This window comes from Rhinatrema bivittatum, chromosome 1 (assembly GCF_901001135.1).
Source record: "Rhinatrema bivittatum chromosome 1, aRhiBiv1.1, whole genome shotgun sequence".
Taxonomy (NCBI): Eukaryota; Metazoa; Chordata; class Amphibia; order Gymnophiona; family Rhinatrematidae; genus Rhinatrema; species Rhinatrema bivittatum.
The window spans coordinates 649,813,983-649,835,245 of record NC_042615.1 but is presented as its reverse complement, the minus strand read 5'-3'; the positions used below and the strand labels follow the sequence as shown (position 1 = coordinate 649,835,245).

The 21,263-nt window shown below is 45.0% G+C and overlaps 1 protein-coding gene across 2 annotated transcripts in view; it reads right to left on the bottom strand.

Moving 5' to 3' along the window:
• LOC115073954 (carnitine O-palmitoyltransferase 2, mitochondrial-like) overlaps window positions 1-21,263 on the bottom strand; it is a 267,341-nt gene that overhangs the window by 36,656 nt on the left and 209,422 nt on the right. For both annotated transcript variants that reach the window (XM_029572960.1, XM_029572968.1), the window contains one exon: window positions 1,474-2,775. In XM_029572960.1, coding sequence (XP_029428820.1) covers window positions 1,474-2,775 — 1,302 coding nt within the window. The remainder of the gene's footprint in view (window positions 1-1,473; window positions 2,776-21,263) is intronic.

The following is a 21,263-nucleotide window of genomic DNA, read 5'->3' as shown; positions in this document are numbered from 1 at the left end:
GGCTCATCCTGAGGGAACCCTGGGTTGCTATTGGCGAAGCTCCAGCTAGCCTCTGTCTCCTCCTATGCACTGCCTCCTGGTGGCAGGCGCTCTCTGGATCCGACTGGAGGGCCATACCAATCCTGCCCCAGGCCAAGGGTCCACCTCCAGCACAATACAGAGCCCTCTGGTTCTTCAGCCTGCATGCTCTTCAATTTACTCAGACTCCTCACCCAATCATTTTAGGCATAAAATGAGATTTATGCAGGCTTACACCTCATAAAGAGCAGAAGTAAACATGCCTAACAGGCTGCTTCCTGCTGTCAGATTTAAAATTTGGATTTACTCATGTAATGGACCCGCCCTGGAATATCTGACACGCCCTCAACCCCACCCTTTTATTTTATTTTTTTACTCATGCACACATATATATGCATGTATTTGTGGCTTTTAAAATCTGCTCACGATCGGCCCAGATACTTGCATATATGAGCCTTTTAATGTGAGCAACTCTTTTAAAATTCACCTCAAAGTGTACACATTAAAACCATACAAGTAGTTTGAAGACTGTCTGAAAATTTTCCCCTAAGAGGAGTACATAAGAACATAAGAGCATGCCATACTGGGTCAGACCAAGGGTCCATCAACCCCAGCATCCTGTTTCCAACAATGGCCAATCCAGGCCATAAGAACCTGGCAAGTACCCAAAAACTAAGTCTATTCCATGTTACCGTTGCTAGTAATAGCAGTGGTTATTATCTAAGTCAACTTAATTAATAGCAGGTAATGGACTTCTCCTCCAAGAACTTATCCAATCCTTTTTTAAACACAGCTATACTAACTGCACTAACCACATCTTCTGGCAACAAATTCCAGAGTTTAATTGTGCGTTGAGTGAAAAAAGAACTTTCTCTGATTAGTTTTAAATGTGCCACATGCTAACTTCATGGCGTGCCCCCTAGTCTATTATCCAAAAGAGTAAAAAAAACGATTCACATCTACCTGTTCTAGACCTCTCAAGATTTTAAACACCTCTATCATATCTATCTATTTGTTCTGGTGGCTTTCAGCCATCTCTTCTCCAAGCTGAAAAGTCCTAACCTCTTTAGTCTTTCCTCATAGGGGAGCTGTTCCATTCCCTTTATCATTTTGGTCGCCCTTCTCTGTACCTTCTCCATCGCAAATATATCTTTTTTGAGATGCGGCGACCAGAATTGTACACAGTATTCAAGGTGGGGTCTCACCATGGAGCGATGCAGGTCACTAGTAAGCCTCTTCAGTTTTGCAGTAATACTGTAATAAAAATAATTTGTGGATGTGGCTCTTCATCTAAGTACAACAAATACCTACAACAGAAACATCTGACATCAAAATCAAAGAAGATAAAGCATTATTGTCATCAAGCCTGAGTGCAAAAGGAGAATGTGCTTCTGAAATGCTAAAAAAGATCTGACAGTATAGTACTAATAGATTTATAAGCAATATACAACCAACCTGTAGCAGCTTCTAGTTGCAACTTTCTGTGGTATTTTGAACAGTCATCAATCATGTGCCTCAGTTCACCCACACTGCGTAAACTTCGCTCATAAACAAAAGCATGTGCACACGTTTTTGCAATACTCGTTGTAGGTCGAATTGTTTCTGTACGGCCATGTTTGAAAGCAGCTGTGGTACATGCCTCATATGCAGCAACAGTTTTTCCATACTGGCGATAAATGGCCACCTGAAAGGCAAGCTGAAATAGAGCATCTGGACTCAACTTCTGTCTCAATATAAATTCTCTTCCAAATTTTGTAAACTGGAAAATTTGTAGAATCAATTTGTTCTGGTGGCTTTCAAATTTGTTGCGTGCAGTATTTATAGCAGATATAATTGACTCATTTAATTTAAAGTCTAGTTTCTTAACATTTGGATAGATTAACTTGGTAGGACTAGAAGATGGTGTAAGAGCTGGATACTTTGTACTGTTGTGAAATACTTCATTGATAAAACGAAGGACAGCCACACCATCTCCCCACGAATGTTCAAAATTGATTCCTGCGGTTCCATCATTAGTGACAATTAAGCAAAAGGACTTGTCAAACCAGCGATTGAATCCATATCCATGAAGCATAGTGTGTGTCAGCTGAATATTGTCCTTTATGGAAATATCATCTAAACACAAGCAAAATAATGCACTATCAATTTGATGTATATTTTCTTCATTTCCAGCATCAAGAAGTTGCTGTCTTAGTAATGCCCATGTATTTCTTTCTTCAGTGGTTAAGTAACCAATGGGAAACTGAGATAGCTGATCACTATGAAGCAATATTTGATGCAGACTGGCCTGGATTTCAGATGGGTGTAGTATATTATCATTCATATCCAATATATCAAAAACATAGAAATGTCCATTTCTCATTACCAGCAAATGCCTTGCAGATTCATCTGTAAATAGCTGGTCTCTTCCTTGTTTAGGAATTCTAGTACTTTTAAAGAGACGTTTATACTGTGACATATCTAAAGGATAAGCATTAAACATGTATGCACCGTACCAGGACAATGAGGTTGGAAGAAAAGAAACAAATATTTGGAAGAGATTACTGTTGCTCCATTTTGTGTTAGCAAAATATATATCTGGTTCTAGACAGTTAGACTTTAGTGAGTTGAGAAATCTTACTCCTGACACGATCAAATTTGTTGCTCTCACAAGCTGGTTGTTATATTCATGCCGTGGATCTGGATTCATGCCAATGAAAGCGTTGAAATTGAAAGCAATTGGTTCTCTGGAAGTCAGATACATCTCAAACCATGGACCTATACAGCAAAAAGAAAAAAAATCTTTATTTTCTTTAGGTAAAATAACACTGAACAATACCTTTTTTTCTTACATTTTCAATGGGTTACCAATATTTAAAAAGTACAGTTACATACATGACAGCAGAGATTTTTCCTCCAAAGTATGGTGAATTCAGTTTACTGATTTGAAAAATGGTTTTCAAAAAAAATAATGTATAGGGTATTAAATGATTATTACAAGGCTGCAACCAATCAGCTGAAAAAAAGAGAAGCTTATATTTACGATGAAATCCCCACCACGGAAAAACACATTAAGATTTTGATGGCTCAGTGGTAGTGCTGTGCAGTGCTACACAGGCAAACTGGGTTCAATATCTGAGCCTAGATTCGCTTCTCAGGTCAGATCAGAATGGAGGTATGGCAGAAGCAGTGTTCAGGGCCCTGAGGAAAGAGAGTTCCAGTCATTATCTAATCTGTCATATATACCAGGATCTAGAGCAGTGTTTCCCAAACAGTGTACCTTCAGATGCAATTGGGTGTACTACAGAAAAGTCACCACTGCCTGATTCTCAGATCCAGACCAGCACTTGGGCTCTGTTTTCCGCACCTCACAGCAAGAAGAAACACCAACAGTGGCTCTTAAACATGTTGAAACGCTTTTCTTAGAACATATATAGTTGTGCATGCCTCTCCTTCCTAGCTACAGAATCAGCTCTGGAAAATGGGAATCAATAAGCACCATGCAGACAGCAGAACCCCACTTTGTGCGACACACACAGTGCACACAGCACTTTCTCATCTTCTCCCTCCTGAGCTTCTTCCTTTGAGTCCTTCCAGCCTGTTTTATCCCTAGGCTGAGACAGACAGGAAGTGTATCTGCTGAGCACTAGATGTGACTTATTCTGAGTGTTGGGAGTAGCAGCAGTGGAGGAGCACTGGCAGCCACATACAGCAGTCAAGCTAACTAAATGAGCAGGCTACCTACACCACACCTCCTTTCTCTTGCACTTGTATGTAGAGGTCCATGGTGATAGGTTGTGTCTTTCCCCCCTTCTTTTGTTTTAACATTTCAAATAGATACTGGCAGATCTTTCAGTGCTTCTCTAACTCCTCTTCTAGTCGTACAAGCCCTCTCTATGTCTAATTGCCTGCTCTGTGGAGACTGATGTGTCACACAACATTTTGTTAATATAGGATAGCCTTGGGCTTGAAAATGTTGGGAAATACTGCTATAGAGGCAGATACAGAGAGGCATGCAGACAGTCACAGAGACACAGACACCCAACTACACAGACACACTGTACCCAGACAAATACAGAGACAAACACAGCACACCCAGAGCAGACGGACACAGAGAATCAGAGACACAAGCAGAGAGACCAAACCAATCATATAAATACATAGTACACATAGTGACCATAACATAAAAGATAGACACACATACACATTCTCCACACTCAGACACATCCAGACTCAGAGTTGCTTACCTGTAAAGGGGTGTTCTCCTAGGACTGCAGGATGTTAGTCCTCACACATGGGTGACATCATTGGATGGAGCCCAGCATAGAAAATTATGTGAGTTTTTGGAACTTTGACTGGGCACAATGAGTATGTCCAGTATGCCTTATACCATGTGTCCATGTGGGATTCCTCTTCAGAATCGTAACACAGAATTACAAAAAAATAAAATAATAAAAAATTAGGAGAATCCCAACTTCGCAGGGTGGCAGGCGGGTTTTGCAAGGATTAACAACCTGCTGTCCTAGGAGAATATCTGTTACAGGTAAGCAACTCTGTTTTCTCCTAGGACAAGCGGGATGGTAGTCCTCACACATGGGTGAATCCCTAGCTACAGGCTGCTCCTCAATACAAAAGGGGACCAAAAGGCACCAATCAGGTGCCAACGGGCACAACAACCACAGTGCTGTTGGTAACAGAGAGGGAGACAGCCTGAATCCAAACAATGGGCCCTTGGCAGGGAGAGTTGGGTTCTACACCTTGAAGAGATTCCTGATGACAGACTGGCCAAACCTACTGTCACGTCGGCCATCCTTATCTAGACTGTAATGGAATGCAAATATGTGGAGAGAACTCCATGTTGCAGCCTTGCAGATCTCCTCCATGGGACTGTTTGCAAATGGGATACCAACATTGCCATGGCTCTGACAGAATGAGCCTTGACATAACCCCCAAGATGCAGCCCTGCCTGGGCTATGGAGAACACAATTTTCGTTCAGTTAGATCTGACACTTGTTTTTTACTAACTTTTGACATCTGAATCCAAAAATGACCCCCATTTTTCTCTATCATATCAACTTTTTAAGGTACAGGATACCCTCCCTTTGTCCCAAAAATCATACAAAATGTACATACAAAGAAAACAGAAGAAAAAATTACCTGAATATACTGTTTTTTTAGAGTTATTTTATTCATACAAAGGCTATATATTGTTACTGTAAGTCAAACTGAGTACAAGTAGTAAAGTTCTGCTACCAAACATACATATTAAGGTAAAAATTTACACATAGATTTTCTGGCAGTGTTCAATCTGTGGACAATCTCGCCTGATGCTCCAACAATAGTCAGCTATCATATGTACATCCCATCTATCCTGATACCGTGCCTCCATGATCTTCAAATCTTGGTGGAATCATTCACCTTGCTCATCACTGACTGCACCAAGGTTTTTCGGGAAGTCAGCAAGATCGCTATGCAGAAAATGCACCTTGATACTCATGTTGCAACGAAGCATTTTGAAGCTCTTCAAGAATTTCTGGACAATTTCGGTGGAATTCTATGCTCATGTATTTCCAAGAAAGTCCTTGACAAGGTTTTTGAATGACAACCAAGCATTCTTTTGGAGTTCTGACATTATCCCGATGAAATGTTCACTTTTAATGAGCTGCCGAATCTGTGGACCGTCAAACACACTGGCCTTTATCTTTTCAAATGACAGGCTAGGAAATGCCAAAATGAGTACTTGAAACAGTCTCCTTCAGTTGGCAAAGCTTTAACAAATTGCTTCATGAGACCCAGTTTTATGTGCAGAGGTGGGAATATAATGTTCTTTCTGTCAACAGGTGGCTGATGTAGAATGTTTGGATCACCAGGTTTGAGATCAGATCTGGGAGGCCAATTCAACTGCACCCAATGCTTCTCACGAGCCCTGCTGTCCCACCATACACAGAAAATAGGGATACTTGGTGTATCCGCGTTGCTGACCAAGAAGGAAGCAGACCATTTTAAGGTCAACACAGATGATCCAATTGTGCTTGTGATATTGCAACTGTTATGATAATGTGTGTTTTGTGGATCCTTCGGTGCTGTGGAGATGACCACACCCACGGGGAGGAGCCTCTTGAAGAGCCACAGCACTGGGCTAGACTCGTACACACAAAACATAGGAAGGTTCTTTATTATACAGCTTGAAGATCTCCACCAGAGGTGGCAGTAGTGAGGCAGTCTGTGGTTGCAGTCTCAGGGACCTCGGCAGAGGGAGCCCTTCTCTCCTTTGATGACGTCAGGAGGTTCCGCAGAAGGTCTCCCAGTGAGGAGATACTGAGGATGAGATTAGACTGAGAGTTAGAGTACTCACTAGGTGTTAGCCGTTGTTATGCGATTCCACCCGGTATGTTGTAGAAGGTACAGGCACTGAGGTAGGGAGAGCAGGCCCTCGAGGAGCGAGTACCTGTTCCCTGTAAGGCACCTGAAATAAAGCAGAGGGCCCCCGAGGAGCGGGTACCCAGGTTAGCATAAACCCCGAAGGGCAGAGAGAGAGAGCTTCCTGCGGCAGCACGGAAGCGGCAGAGTAGCGTAGACAGGAACGGATTTGAGTCCTTGCTAACTCGGGGAGCTAGCAAATGAATGAAGGTAATATACCCGGATGGCGTGATGTCAGCATGAGGGAACGCCCTCGAGGTTCGCGCCAAGGATGGTACAAAGACGTGGGTTGCATGTGCGCACCCTAGTAGGTACCTGGGAGGTGCAATGGCAGGCGGCTGCACCATAGCCGTTCTGGGGACGCCAGAGAAGTCAGCTTGATGACGCTGCGGTAGCCATCTTTCCCAGGTAAGCAGGAGGAGCCGTGAATAAAGTAAGGCAAACGGGGCAAAGCCGTCGAGGACCGACGGATGCAACAGCAACAGATCAATGACTTTCTTTACGTCTTCATAGTCTTCACGAAAACAAACTGAATGGCCAATTGGGACTTCACCAAATAAATTGCCATTGTGGAGGACACACTTCAAGCTCCGCTTTGAGCTATCAATGAACAGTTGCCATTCAGTTGCGTTATAGATTGGAATTCCCAATTCCTCCATTAAACCATATATGTTATGGCAATAGACAAAGCCACCGTCACTTCGAAAGTACTGCAGAAATGCACTTTCTCTTGGTCGGAAGTAGGATACCTGCGCTTCTTTTTCAAGCAAGTTTTTCTCGTGCAGTCTTGATGCTAGGAGTTCTGAAGCCTTTTTGGATAGTCCCAAATCTCGTGCCAAATCATTCAACTCATTCTGATCAAATCCCTTACGAACTGAGTCATCTTCAATTTCAAAATCTTCATCGTTGCTGTCACTTAGTTCTTTACCATACTCCTGTTTTTCGAAAGAGGGTAGTTCAATGAAAATTGGCACTGGGATTTCAGCTGAATGAGGCACTGGGCGTATAGCTGATGGTAGACTAGGATACTCTATTTTACATTTATTTTTCTTGTTATATCCTGATGTTTTCACTATACAAAAGTAATAGTCACTTGAATGATCTCTGGGCTCTTGCCAAACCATAGGTATACCAAATGGCAATTTACCACATGTTCCCTTCATCCACAACCGTAAACTCTCGACACATGCTTGCACACCTTGTGATGGGCCCAAGGCTTATCTTGATCACCAAGTTTTACTTTAAAATATGCAAAATAGGCTTGCCTGACAAATGCGCTGATGTTTGTCCTTTGAGTGGGAATGGTGAAACTGCCACAGATATACCAAAACGAATCAGGGTTGTTTAGGCACTTACGATGAGAAATAGCAGAGGCAGACATGATCTGAAGGAAAGGAAATAAGTACATATGTAAATAAAAAAATAAATTCTGCTAACTCCTTGTATACAGACAAGAACTCGGACTACACTTCGGAATACGATTCACTATATAGAGCGGCACACAACCTCTCACCACACTGTCTTATGTGTAAATGAATAGCCTATATGTGGAAAAAAGGGACCAGCTAGTGTCCAATTCAAATTATACACAAAAACTAACTGTAACAACTTACATAAGTTATCTTGTATTCTAGATCTCTGTTAAAAATTATACTTTATTATAGTTTATTTTTCCAAAAATATTTTTTAATTAAGAGACAAAGACCTCAGAACTGGCAAAAAGGGGGTCTAATTGACCACTAATTTTGTGACCAGTGAGTTCAATCATAGGTCTTGATTTTGTCTCTTTTTTCTTTTTTTATAAAAACATTTTTAGTTCTCGTTGTATATGAGCAGCTATTTAATTCTCATTGTATACGAACAACTAATATCAATTGTTTGGCAACAAACTTTATCGATATCACAGCAAACTTAATGATACTGTCTGCTGGCTAGTGTCACGGCAAACTTAAAGATGTTGTCTGCTGACCAAATTCAAACGGCATATATGTTGTCACCACTTTGCTGCCACGATAACTTAAGTTTACTATAAGCCCATCAACTTAATGTCTCTTTCCTTCAAAATAGAGTTAACGTGTTTGAAGTTTCACTTGTTCATGAAACTTAAAGGTTAAGGTTAACCTTAAAGGTTAAGAGAGTTACAACCCGCCCTGAGGAAGCGTTAGGCGAAACGTTAACGTTGGCGGTGATGTGCAGCACAAACTTGTCCAAAATGAAGGAAAATTACAAGTTTTAAGATAAGTGCTTTGTTATGATGTCGGGCAAGTTTCATGAACAAGCGAAACTTCAAACACGTTAACTCTATTTTGAAGGAAAGTGACATTAAGTTGATGGGCTTATAGTAAACATAAGTTATCGTGGCAGCAAAGCAGTGACAACATATATGCCGTTTGAATTTGGTCAGCAGACATCTTTAAGTCTGGCGTGACACTAACCAGCAGACAGTATCCTTCAGGTCTGGATTTATCAAAATGCGGGAAGTACCGCAAAAGGGGCGTGGTTTATGCAAAAATTCAGTTTATCGCAATTTGCGCTAATTACCTATGCGAAGAGCTAAGTTAGTGCACATTGTGATAACATTATCAGAATTTGCAATAGGTGTCAGACCTGTTGTATTTCCTACATACAACCACTGGGGGAGGGAGGGGAGAGAGAGAGAGAGAGAGAGAGAGAGAGACTGGCCATAATGTCATCCCCATAGGTAGGTATTTGTATTTGTATCCCTATGGTAGGCCCACCTAGTAACTCGAGGTGGGGTTTAGGTATGAGTGTAGGGGGTTAGGGGCCACTTTGACATTCTATGTGACACGTCCGAACAGAACAGTGGTCTCTTGTGAAGATTTGATGGCCTTCGGAGTGAAGAAACTCACTCCAAGATGAGATTTGGGCAATGTTCTCTCCACCTAGCTTGATGTTACCCAGGTAGAGTCCATCAAGCTAGGTTGAGAGAATATTGTCCAAATCTCATCTTGGAGTGAGTTTCCTCACTCCGAAGGCCATCAAATCTTCACAAGAGACCACTGTTCTGTTCGGACGTGTCACATAGAATGTCAAAGTGGCCCCTAACCCCCTACACTCATACCTAAACCCAACCTCGAGTTACTAGGTGGGCCTACCACAGGGATACAAATACCTACCTATGGGGATGACATTATGGCCAGTCTCTCTCTCTCTCTCTCTCCCTCCCTCCCTCCCTCCCCTCCCCTCCCCCCCACCCCACCCAAGGCTCTGGGACCTTCAATTCACCTGAAATAGGCCTTACGGGAGACATCGCAAACGGCAATGAAACCTTACATTACGGCAGCTATCGCACAGCCTAACACAATTCAAAGAGGTGTTGTTAAAATCGGTGTTATGGCTGTGCGATAGCTCTTCGCAGACAGGCTAAACCAGCCCACTCTCCGCCCCTAACTCCTCCTATTTTCTGAATTTGCATCGCACCATACGATATGGTGCTATCACATGCGTTAAACATGTTTTCGCATGCGTTAAGGGCCTATCGCATGCGATAAGCCCTTAACGCATGTGAAAACAGCTTATCGCATTTTGATAAATGACCCCCTAAGTTTGCTGTGATATCGATAAAGTTTGTTGCCAAAAAAACAACTGATATTAGTTGTTCATATACAATGAGAATTAAATAGCTGCTCATATACAACGAGAACTAAAAATGTTTTTATAAAAAAAGAAAAAAGAGACAAAATCAAGACTTATGATTGAACTCACTGGTCACAAAATTAGTGGTCAATTAGACCCCCTTTTTGCCAGTTCTGAGGTCTTTGTCTCTTAATTAAAAAATATTTTTGGAAAAATAAACTATAATAAAGTATAATTTTTAACAGAGATCTAGAATACAAGATAACTTATGTAAGTTGTTACAGTTAGTTTTTGTGTATAACTGAATAGCCTAGACAAGTATGAACCTGTTGCTAGTCTCCAAGGTCATCCCCCACCCCTCCCCACTCGAGGGAGGTTTGCTCTCAGCCAATGGGAGAGCACTAGTGCTTCCCTCGATCCAGGCTCGAACCAGCCTAGCGTGGTTGCATTAAGGGGGACATTTATCAAACTGCTATATGGGTTACATCAAGCTAGGTTGAGAGAACATTACACAAAGCTCATCCTTGGGTGAACTTCCTCACTCCGAAGGTCATCAAATCTTCACAAGAGTGCACTGTTCTGTTCGTACATCACACTCTGAATGTCAAAGTGGCCCCTAACCCCTACACTAATATCTAAACCTCACCTCGAGTAACTAGGTGGACCTCCTATAGAGGTATAAATACCTACCTAGTATGAGGGCCTTCTAGCTAGGCTCTCTCTCCCCCCCCCCCCCCCCCCCCCCCCCAATGGTCGTAGGTAGGAATTACAACAATTCTGGCACTTACCACAAAGTGCAAAAAAGTTATCGCAGTTTGCGGTAATACCTATGCAAAGCGCTAATATAGCGCACTTTGCAATAAACAGCTTATTACCATAAAACACGCCCCTTTTCCTATCGCATGCGGTATTTAGTGCATTTTGATAAATCCAGGCCTAAGATAGGCTGTAGAGAAAAAAATCTGACGTGATAGAAGAAAATTAACTGCAGTTTTGAAATCAGCATGCCTATTTAAGTCTAAAACAGCTGAAAAATCGAACTCAATAGGAATTATGTTAAAAATTGTTCCCCAGTAGAAGGAGATACAATATGCTAGCCAATTGGAAAGAGTCTGTTTGGCAACGGCAACTCCCAACTTATTCATATCAAAAGAAATAAAAAGTTGAGTGGACTGTCTATCGGTTTCTGTCCCCTCCAGATAGAAGGCAAAGGCTTTCTTGCAGTCCAAACTGTGCAGTGCTTGTTCGCCTTGGTGCGAATGGGGCCTGGAAAAGAATGTTGGCAGGATGATTGACTGGTTAAGATAGAAATCTGTCACCACCTTAGGCAAGAACTTAGTGTGCTTATGCAAGACCATCCTCTCATGAAAAAACTTAGTGTAAGATGGATAAGTCACTAAGGTCTGGAACGCGCTGACCCTGTGCGCTGAAGTGACTGCCACCAAAACTATGATCTTCCAGGTCAGGTATTTCAGGTCACAGGAGCAAAGCGGCTCAAAAGGAGCTTTCATCAGCTGAGGTAGCACCATGCTGAGGTCCCAAGACACAGCGGCAGGCCTTAGGGGAGGCTTCAATTGAAGCAGGCTCCACATGAAAAGTACAACTATAGGCTGTACAGAGATGGGTATACCATGTGTTGCAACTGTCCCTTTCTGACAGCTTCACTCCGCCTACCTCTCTCTGTTTGCTCCTCCTCATGCTGCGGATGGATGCCTGGCTGCTGCGGCATCTGCTTGCCGTCCTCTCCGGCGTCCCCGTACCGGCTTGGGCGCTGCCTCCCGCCATGCTCCGCTTGTACCATAGGGCGCGTGCGCCGCGCAGCCCTTCTTATTTCCTACTTGGCGCGAACCTCCGGGGCGTCCCCCCATGATGACGTCATGATGCCCGGATGTTTAAAGCCTACAATGTTTGCTAGCCTTTGAGTTAGCAAGGGTAATCCTACGGGAATCCTACGGATGGGATTCGCTCTCCGTACACAGCTACTCTGCCTCTCCAGTCTCTATTGGACTCTCTAACACTAACGGGGTACCCGCTCCTCAGGGGCCTCACTTGCTTTCCAGGTCGCTATCAGGAAACCGGTACTCACTCCTCGAGGGCCCATGTTCCCTGACTGGCTGCCTACTCCTACCTTCACTTCTGCCTGGAAGGATTCGCTAATCTTCAACATCAGTGAGTACTACCATCTTCACCTCAACGCTGTTCCCTGGAACCAGGCACTCGCTCCTTGAGGGCCTGCCTCCATTCCAGCCCCAATGCCATCTCCATGGAACCCTGCGTGAGTACATCATCTACAAGCCTCCAAGCTCTCTAGGTTCAGATATTCGCTCCTCGAGGGTCTGCTCTCCTTACCCTGGGGGTCTCCATACTGGGGTCTTGTATATTCTCCACTGCACTCATTCTCTCAGTTCTTTCCAATACAGCACTGCTACCGGAGGATCGCTGTTCCAGTGCCTGAGGGATACCAGCCCTGCTGGGCTATTCCAGCTGCTCACTACTGCCACCTCTGGTGGCTTCCTTACACAGTCTAATAAAAGATCAAACTCTGTGTTTGTGTGTCCTGAGCTAAGCCTGATCTGTGGCCCCTCACGGGACTTCCCCCCGTGGGCGTGGTCAGCTGCCACAGTGTCCAAGGGTCCACCCAAATCTCACAGTTTACAACACCATGGTGGTATGTGCCAACTGCACTCAGATGAATTCTAACGAAGATGGTTTTCAAGCCAGCCTCCAATAGGTGTAGAAGGTAATCATGCAGTTTTGTGTGGGGTAGGAGTATGTGCTCACACCACACAGAAAACCTCCTCCATTTCAGTCCTTAGGACTTTCTAGTGGAAGGCTTTCTGGAAGCCACCAGGACCCAAGACACATCCTCACAGAGATTGAGCAGTTGCAGAATTAACTTCTCAACATCCAGGCTGTGAGCAATAAAGCCTGGAAGTTGGTATACCGCAACCTGCCTCGATCTTGCGTGATGAACTCTGGGGAAGCCCCCAGTCCAATCGGTTTCTGAATGGACAACTCCCGAAGGAGTGGAAACCAGACCTGTCTCGGCCAATGAGGGGCTATGAGAATCATAGTCCCTCTGTCCTCGTGAAGTTTCAAGAAAGTCTTCGCCACTAAGGAAATCGGAGGATATGAGTACAGAAGACCCTTGCCCCAATGGGGCAAAGGTGTCTGAGGCTGGTTTGCTGTCTGTTCTGTACAAGGAGCATAACTGAATCATCTTCCTGTTGCAGGTTGACGCAAACAGATCCACATTTGGGCTCCCTCAGAGGCGAAAGATCTGGTTTGCTAACCCCTGGTCCAGAGACCACTCGTGGGGTCTGAAGGCATGACTCAGTCTATCCACTATCATGTTCCCCATTCCAGCCAGATATATGGCCCTGAGCACTATCCCGTGGGATAGGGCCCAGGACCAGGTCTGGACTGCTTCTTGACACAGGAGGTATGACCCCGTGCCTCCCTGCTTGTTGACATATCATATAAGAACTTAGTTGTTTGTTTGGATCAGGACAATTTTGCTGGACAGCCGATCCCTGAAAACCCATGGCGCGTACCTGATCGCTCGGAGTTCCAGGAAGTTGATTTGACATGTAGAGGGGGCTCCTCTACATGAGCTCCCCACCCCAGGGTGGACACATCCGTGGTTAGGATAATTTTGGTAGATGGACTTTGGAAGGATATACCCATTCCAAATTTGATAGTACCCGCCACCACAACAAAGAATCTCGGAGAGTTGGGGTGATTCGGATGCAATCCTGAAGGCTCTGTATGGCTTGGTGCCACTGCAACCTCAGGTTCCATTGGGCTCCGCACATGTGAAAACGTGCCAAGGGAGTAACATGGCCGGTTGCGGTCATGTAGCCCAACAGCCTCAACATGTGCCTCGTTGACAACTGCTGGCTCTATTGAATTACCACCACTATGGATGTCAAGGTGACAGCCTTGGATCATGGTAGGAAGGCTTTTGCTTGGGCCGTGCCTAGCAGGGCTCCTATGAAGTACAATTGAGGTGACGGGCTGAGATGGTGCTTCGGGTAATTGATGACAAACCCTAGTTACTCCAACATCCGGATGGTCAATCGCATGGATCGAGTGGCCCCTGCTTGAGAAGCACTCTTGACCAGCCAATTGTCTAGGTAAGGGAAAACATGCACTCTCAACCTGCAGAGGTATGCCCCTACCATGGCCAGGCATTTTATGAAGACACATGGGACCTACCCTAGCCGAAATGGCAACACTATACTGGAAGTGCTGTTTTCCCAACACAAATCTGAGATACTTCCTGTGACCTGGGAAGATCTCATGTTAGTGTACGCGTCCTTCAAATTGAGGGAGCATAGCCAGTCCCCTTTTTGCAAGAGGGGAAACAGGGTGCTCAGGGATTTCATCTTGAACTTTTCTCTTTTTAGAAAGTTGTTCAAGGCTCTTAGGTCTAGGATGGGATGGAATCCCCCTGTTCACTTTGGAATCAGGAATTACTAGGAGTAGAATCCCTGCCCTCTTTGCTTTGGTGGGACAGATTTGACCACTCTGGCCATTAAGAGGGTGGAAAGATCCCTTATCAGTACTTCCTGATCCACTACTGGCCCCCAAAACGGGCACAGAGGACAATTTGGAGGACACCCAATAGGTTTAACTCAGTACCCTTGACAGATGATGGACAGAATTCACTGGTTCGAGGTTATACTGGGCCACTGGTCCACAAAGAACCATAACCTGCCCCTGACCAGAGGATCCAGCGTATTGGGTACAGGTGGTGGGCTCATGTTCCCTACAATCCAGTCAAAATCCCGTCCCGGGATTCGACTGGGGCGCTGGCTGGGGCTTGGGAGCTCTCTACTGCCTGGGATGGCTGCAGAAGCTCATCCGCTGCAAATGGGAGCAAGGGGCCAGAGGATAGTACTTCCTCTGGTGGGAGAAAGACTTCCTGAGACCCTGTCTTGCCGACCTCCTTGCTGAGGAGGGTGTGTCTGAAGTGCTAGCGGAGAGTTGTTGGACGGTCTCATGGTGGTCCCGCAACTGGGCTACCTCATCCCTCACCTTATTTCTGAAGAGATTCTCTCCCGTACTCAGCAAATCAGTGAGTCTTTCCTGCACCTCCAGTAGGAGATCCAAGGCCTGCAGCCATGCCATTCTGCGGACACCGATTCCAGCTGCAGACACTCTCGATGCCATTTCGAAAAGATCATAGGTTGTACGAACCTCATGTTTTCCACACTCCAAGCCCTTATGCAGCAGCGACATGAAGGTGTTTTGCTGCTGTTGAGACAGGGGCTCGGCCACCTTCTGCACTTGCTTCCAGAAGTTCCATAAGTAATGGCTCATGTAGAACTGGTAGGAGGCAATGCGAGCAATGAGCATGGCTCCCTGGAATACTTTCCTCCCAAGAGCGTCCATCGCCCAGGGGCACCAAGGCGTGGATCCGAGAGCACTTGGCCCTCTTAAGGGCAGATTCGACCTCCACCAATTGGTGTGAAAGCTGATACTTCTCGAATCCGGTAGCCTTCTGGATGAGGTAAATCTCATCCGCCTTCCTGTTTACGGGAGGTACCATGAAGGGGTGTTCCCAGATCCTCAGCAGCAACTCCTTAAAGATTTTGTGCTCCAGGACTGCCTCAATCTCCTTAGGAGCTTCCACGAACTGGAGAATTTCTAGCATCTTGTGCCTGGCATCCTCCTCCGTCAACAACTGAAAAGGAATGGCCTCAGCAATCGCCCGCACAAAACCTGTGAAGGTTCAGTCCTCTGGTGGAGACTTCCTTTGTTTCTCTGCAGGAGAAGGCTCTGAAGGGAAACCCTCCGAGTCCTCGGAGGAGGATTCTGCAGTATAATCCCCCAGGGATCATATGGAGTCTCATACTCACTGCAATCCACAGGGGATGGGGCCTTAAGTACTCAGGCTTCATTCAGATGCATGGGCACCAGTGGTACCAGTTCTAGCCCTGGCAAAGTTGGACAGAAGGCTGTAGGCCTTAGTGTCCCTGCAAGCTTCGATGGAGCTTCCTCCTCGGAAGAACTGGTAATAAGCACCATATCAGTTGAGGGAAGCATCGGTGCCCCACTGGCCATCGATGGTCTCCCGGGAACTGATGCTAGCTGGGTCAGTAACGCACCAATGATAACACTGAATCGTTCCAGCAGCGATTCCAGAATGGAGATTGCAGGCATGGGTACCATTAGTGCCACAGGCACGATGTCCTGCAGCTCTCATTCTACCACCAGCTGGACTCTCTGCTCCAGCTCCTCCTTGAAAGTTGCCGATGCCAACTCCGTCTGGGAAGCAGAAGGGTTGGCCAGATCTTTCTCAAATCCCCAAGGTGGATCAGAGATTGGCACCAGGACCAATGGAGACTGTCGCGGACCCACAGCATCAATGGAGGATGTGCACTCCTTGCCGCAGGGTCACTTCAGGGAATCACGGCATGAGCCAACACTTCCAGAGCCCAGCACTGTGCATCAAAGGTGACTGGTGCTGATGCTTCCTCGGCTTCCCTTGGTACTCAGCCTGGTCTTTCCCCAGCACTGAGGTCGATGACGACGAACCTGATGTCCTTGACCTGGAAGAAACCAACAGGGGCCGGTCTCCGATGCCCCAATTTGCCGGCTGCATCAACGAAATCGACAGCCCCACCGATGTCGATGGCTCGATGTCCATCGGTGCGGCTCCAAGTTCCATCGATGCAAGTGCCGCTGATGCTGATGTCTGGCTCAAACTTCTTCGACCAGAAGAGTTTCTCTATCTTATCGAGTCAAGCACATAGAAACATAGAAATGACGGCACAAGAATACCAAATGGCCCATCCAGTCTGCCCAGCAAGCTATGCACATTTTTTTCTCATACTTATCTGTTACTCTTGGCGCTTAGTAACCTTTTGGTTCTATTTCCCTTCCACCCCCACCATTAATGCAGAGAGCAGTGTTGGAACTGCATCTATGTGAAATATTTAGCTTAATTAGTTAGGGGTAGTAACCACCGCAATAAGCAAGCTACACCCATGCTTATTTGTTTTCCCAGACTATGTAATTCAGTCCTTTTTGGTTGTTGTCTGTATATAGATCCTCTTTTCTTCATTCCCCCTGCCATTGAAGCAGAGAGTTATGCTGGACATGCATTGAAAGTGAAGCATCAGACTTTCTCCCCTGCCGTTGAAGCAGAGAGCCATGCTGGATATATGTGAATCATCAGTCTTTCTTCCCTGCCGTTAAAGCAGAGAGCTATGCTGGATATGCGTAAAGTATCAGTCTTTCTACCTTGCCGTTGAAGCAGAGAGCTATGCTGGATATGCATTGAAAGTGAAGTATCAGGCTTATTTGGTTTGGGGTAGTAACTGCCGTAACAAGCAAGCTACTCCCTGCTTTTTTGTGAATGCAAATCTTTTTCCACATTCATTCACGTCCTCTAGACTTTATGGATCCACAGTGTTTATCCCTCGCCCCTTTGAAGTCCTTCACAGTTCTGGTCTTCACCACTTCCTCCGGAAGGGCATTCCAAGCATCCACCACCCTCTCCGTGAAGAAATACTTCCTGACATTGGTTCTGAGTCTTCCACCCTGGAGCTTCAAATCGTGACCCCTGGTTCTGCTGATTTTTTTCAGACGGAAAAGGTTTGTCGTTGTCTTTGGATCATTAAAACCTTTCAAGTATCTGAAAGTCTGTATCATATCACCTCTGCTCCTCCTTTCCTCCAGGGTGTACATATTTAGATTCTTCAATCTCTCCTCATAAGTCATTCGATGAAGACCTTCTACCTTTTTAGTCGCCCTTCTCTGGACCGCCTCCATCTTGTCTCTGTCTTTTTGGAGATACGGTCTCCAGAACTGAACACAGTACTCCAGGTGAGGCCTCACCAAGGACCTGTACAAGGGGAAAATCACTTCCCTTTTCCTACTCGATATTCTTCTCTCTATGCAGCCCAGCATTCTTCTGGCTTTAGCTATCGCCTTGTCACATTGTTTTGCCAACTTCAGATCATTAGAAATCATCACCCCAAGGTCTCTCTCCTGCACCGTGCACATCAGCCTTTCTCCCCCCATCGAATACAGTTCATTCGGATTTCCACTCCCCATATGCATGACTCTGCACTTCTTGGCATTGAATCTCAGCTGCCATATCTTCGACCACTCTTCCAGCTTCCTTAAATCCCGTCTCATTCTCTCCACTCCTTCCGGCGTGTCCACTCTGTTGCAGATCTTAGTGTCGTCCGCAAAAAGACAAACCTTACCTTCTATCCCGTCCGCAATGTCGCTCATAAAGATATTGAACAGGACCGGTCCCAATACCGATCCTTGCGTTACCCCACTTAACACTGCTCTGTCTTCGGAGAGAGTTCCATTTACCAACACACATTGTTTTCTGTCCTTCAACCAATTTGCAATCCAGGCCACCACCTCGACACTCACTCCTAAGCTTCTCATTTTACGATGTCCCTTAGGGATCATTTGGGCGCACATGCGGAAACCCCGGACATCATGTGATGCCCCCAGGCAGAGGACACACACCTTGTGAGGGTCCGTGATGGACAAGGTCCTCGGTCACTGGGGGCATCAAAGGAAAGCAGATGAGGCCATGGTGAACAAAAAGAAGGGAAATAAATGAGAGTGGTGATGGTGGGCAGTCAAAGCCGGTGGGCACCAAGGCATTGCTGCCATGAGGGGAACAGAAGCGAAGATAAACTTACCGAGATCGCTGAAAAACCTGACCAAGGAGCCTAAGTTGAGGAACTAAGAGGGACCTAGTGTCAATGATACATGCAAAAACCTGAAATTAATCAGTGAAGTTTTCCAATGGCAATTTTCTAAAGAAATTAATTGCGAGGCAAAAGCTCTGTGGAAAAAAAGGTAATGAAGGATCCAGCGTGGATGCGTGGTATAGGGCATGCTCAGTGTACCCAAAGTTCCAGAAACTTTGACATAAGTTTTCTGTGCTGGGCTGCATCCAATGATGTGATCCATGTGTGAGGACTACTATCCTGCTTGTCCTAGAAGAAAGTAAGAGACACACCATACCCAGATAGACCACACACAGCCAAATGGTAAGAGGTGGAATATTTTTCAAAACAACTTGGGTGCCAGCCAAAACATTTTAGGAGCTGAGAAAAAGTCCATCTCACCCTCTATACTTTTTTTTATTTTTTTGCTATTTTCTCTTATTTTTCCTCATTTTGTTTCTTTGAAGTTGTATTTTTTTTCTTAGTTTGCTCATCTTTTTCATTTTGGCATTTTTAATTTTGCTTATTTAAATTTTACACTTTTTGCATTTATTCTCCCTCCTTAAATCCATTCCCCCTCCTCTCTATCTGGCCTCTCTGCCCATTCCCCTCCTCTACCTACCACTTCCTTTCCTCCAGGCGGAACCCAGTAGCAGCAGGAACTCCTCCAGGGCTGGGCGCTGAGAGTGGCAGCTCTTCCTGGGTTGTGGAATATCACAGCAGCTCCCCCTATGTCCAGGCAAAGGAAGCAACTTATCTCTTGGGCTCATTGAAAGAGATGCATGGCTAAGTTGGTGGCATGCTTATGATGACACCCCTATGTTCCCTCCCTACTAAGCTTGCAATTCATCTGTTGTGTTGAGACTGGACATTGCAGTCATTTTTCTTCCTCAATCAGCCAATTGGTTCCTCCCTCTTCAGAATCGTTCTGACCCACCTGCCTTCCCATTTGTGCACCCCTCAATTAGACTGAAAGAGGGGAGATTTAACCACTGGACCAGGAGGTGGAAGGGAGAAAACAAGTAGCTGTGCATGAAAGTTCATCAAGCCATAATCTCAGTAAGGGCTGGTTCCAAATCAGATGGAAGCCCAAAAGAACTAGAAAATGATGGGCCAAAAAAAAGACATCAAAATCTTGCAACAAAAGTTCAGGTCAGTACTTTTCTGTTTTGTATACCATTTTTTTAGGATATTTGACCACACAGTTACATGTCCACTGGGTACAACATTGTCAACTGCAACCAATTCTATTTAGTAATGCATTACAAGACAGGATTAGAATATTAAATGGTCCTGATATATTGGAGAAACTGTCATAAATATTACTTTATATCATTGTGTGTAAGCAGGGACCTGATTTTATCATGGATCTCTGCTGGAAAATTTGATAAGGCAGCAATTGCTTCTTGTACAGTTGCTGCACTCCCCAGTCTTTCTCCCTCCTGCCTCACCCCAGCTTGACTGCTGGCTTCCCCCCTGGTGATGGTAAACATTCAGATCCTAAAGGCTGAATGTGCAAGAATGGCACAAAGGGATGGCTCAAAACATAGTTGGCAAGCAAAACCCAGTACATTAAGAAATCATCAATGCTCATGTAATATGTTCCAGACACATATAGCTGATGGTGTTAAGCAGGTTGCAAAGCCATTGAAGACAGACCTGTCATCCCTAAATGCTACAGCCATGAATATGCATCAATTAGTAATTTACAGATTGGCTATATCAGGTTTAGTGCAGCTGGGTGGCTTAATGTGCAGGGAATACTATTAGAGGAGGTAACTTTAACAAGCTGGAGATAGAATGTTAAGTTACAGGTAACCATGATTCTCCAGCAGACGGCAAGATGTCAGTCCTTATATGTGGAGCCCAACATAGAATTTTGATTTCAAAGCTTCTACAAGTTTTGAGCATGCTCCAATGAGCATGTGCAGCCCTAGTCACCTCCCTACCTTTCAGGCAAAGTTCCTCAGACCTTGATAAAGCTAAGATTTGGAGAAACCAAAACCCTAAGAGGGGAGGCAGGAGGATTTTGTGAGAACTAACATCCTGTTATCCATCAGAGAACTCCTGTGAAAGATAAGTAACTTCACTTTCTTTGAGGACAAGCAAGATGACAGTCCTCACATGTGGGGATTCCCAAGCTACAGGCTGCCTCAAACATAAGGAAAAAACTAAACCATGCCAAAGGCACTACTGTTTTGGGTGGCAACAGGCCAATCTCATGTTATGTGTTTTTCCTAATTTTTGTGGCAATCTGACCAAAAAAGGAGTTGAATTCCATACCTCAAAGAGACTCCATAGGACAGATTGTTTAAAATTCAGTTTTGTGTCAGGAACCCCAGTCAAAAAAGGGATGTATTGTGAATGTGTGGAGAAAATCCCATTTCACTGTTTCAAATCAGAGCTCCAGCACAGTGAGTTCTGACATGCCCCACTACACCCAAGTACTCCTGGGTGAGAGAAAGCAGAGTTGCTTACCTATAACAGGTTTTCTCCGAGGACAGTAGGATATCAATACTCACACATGGGTAACATCATCCG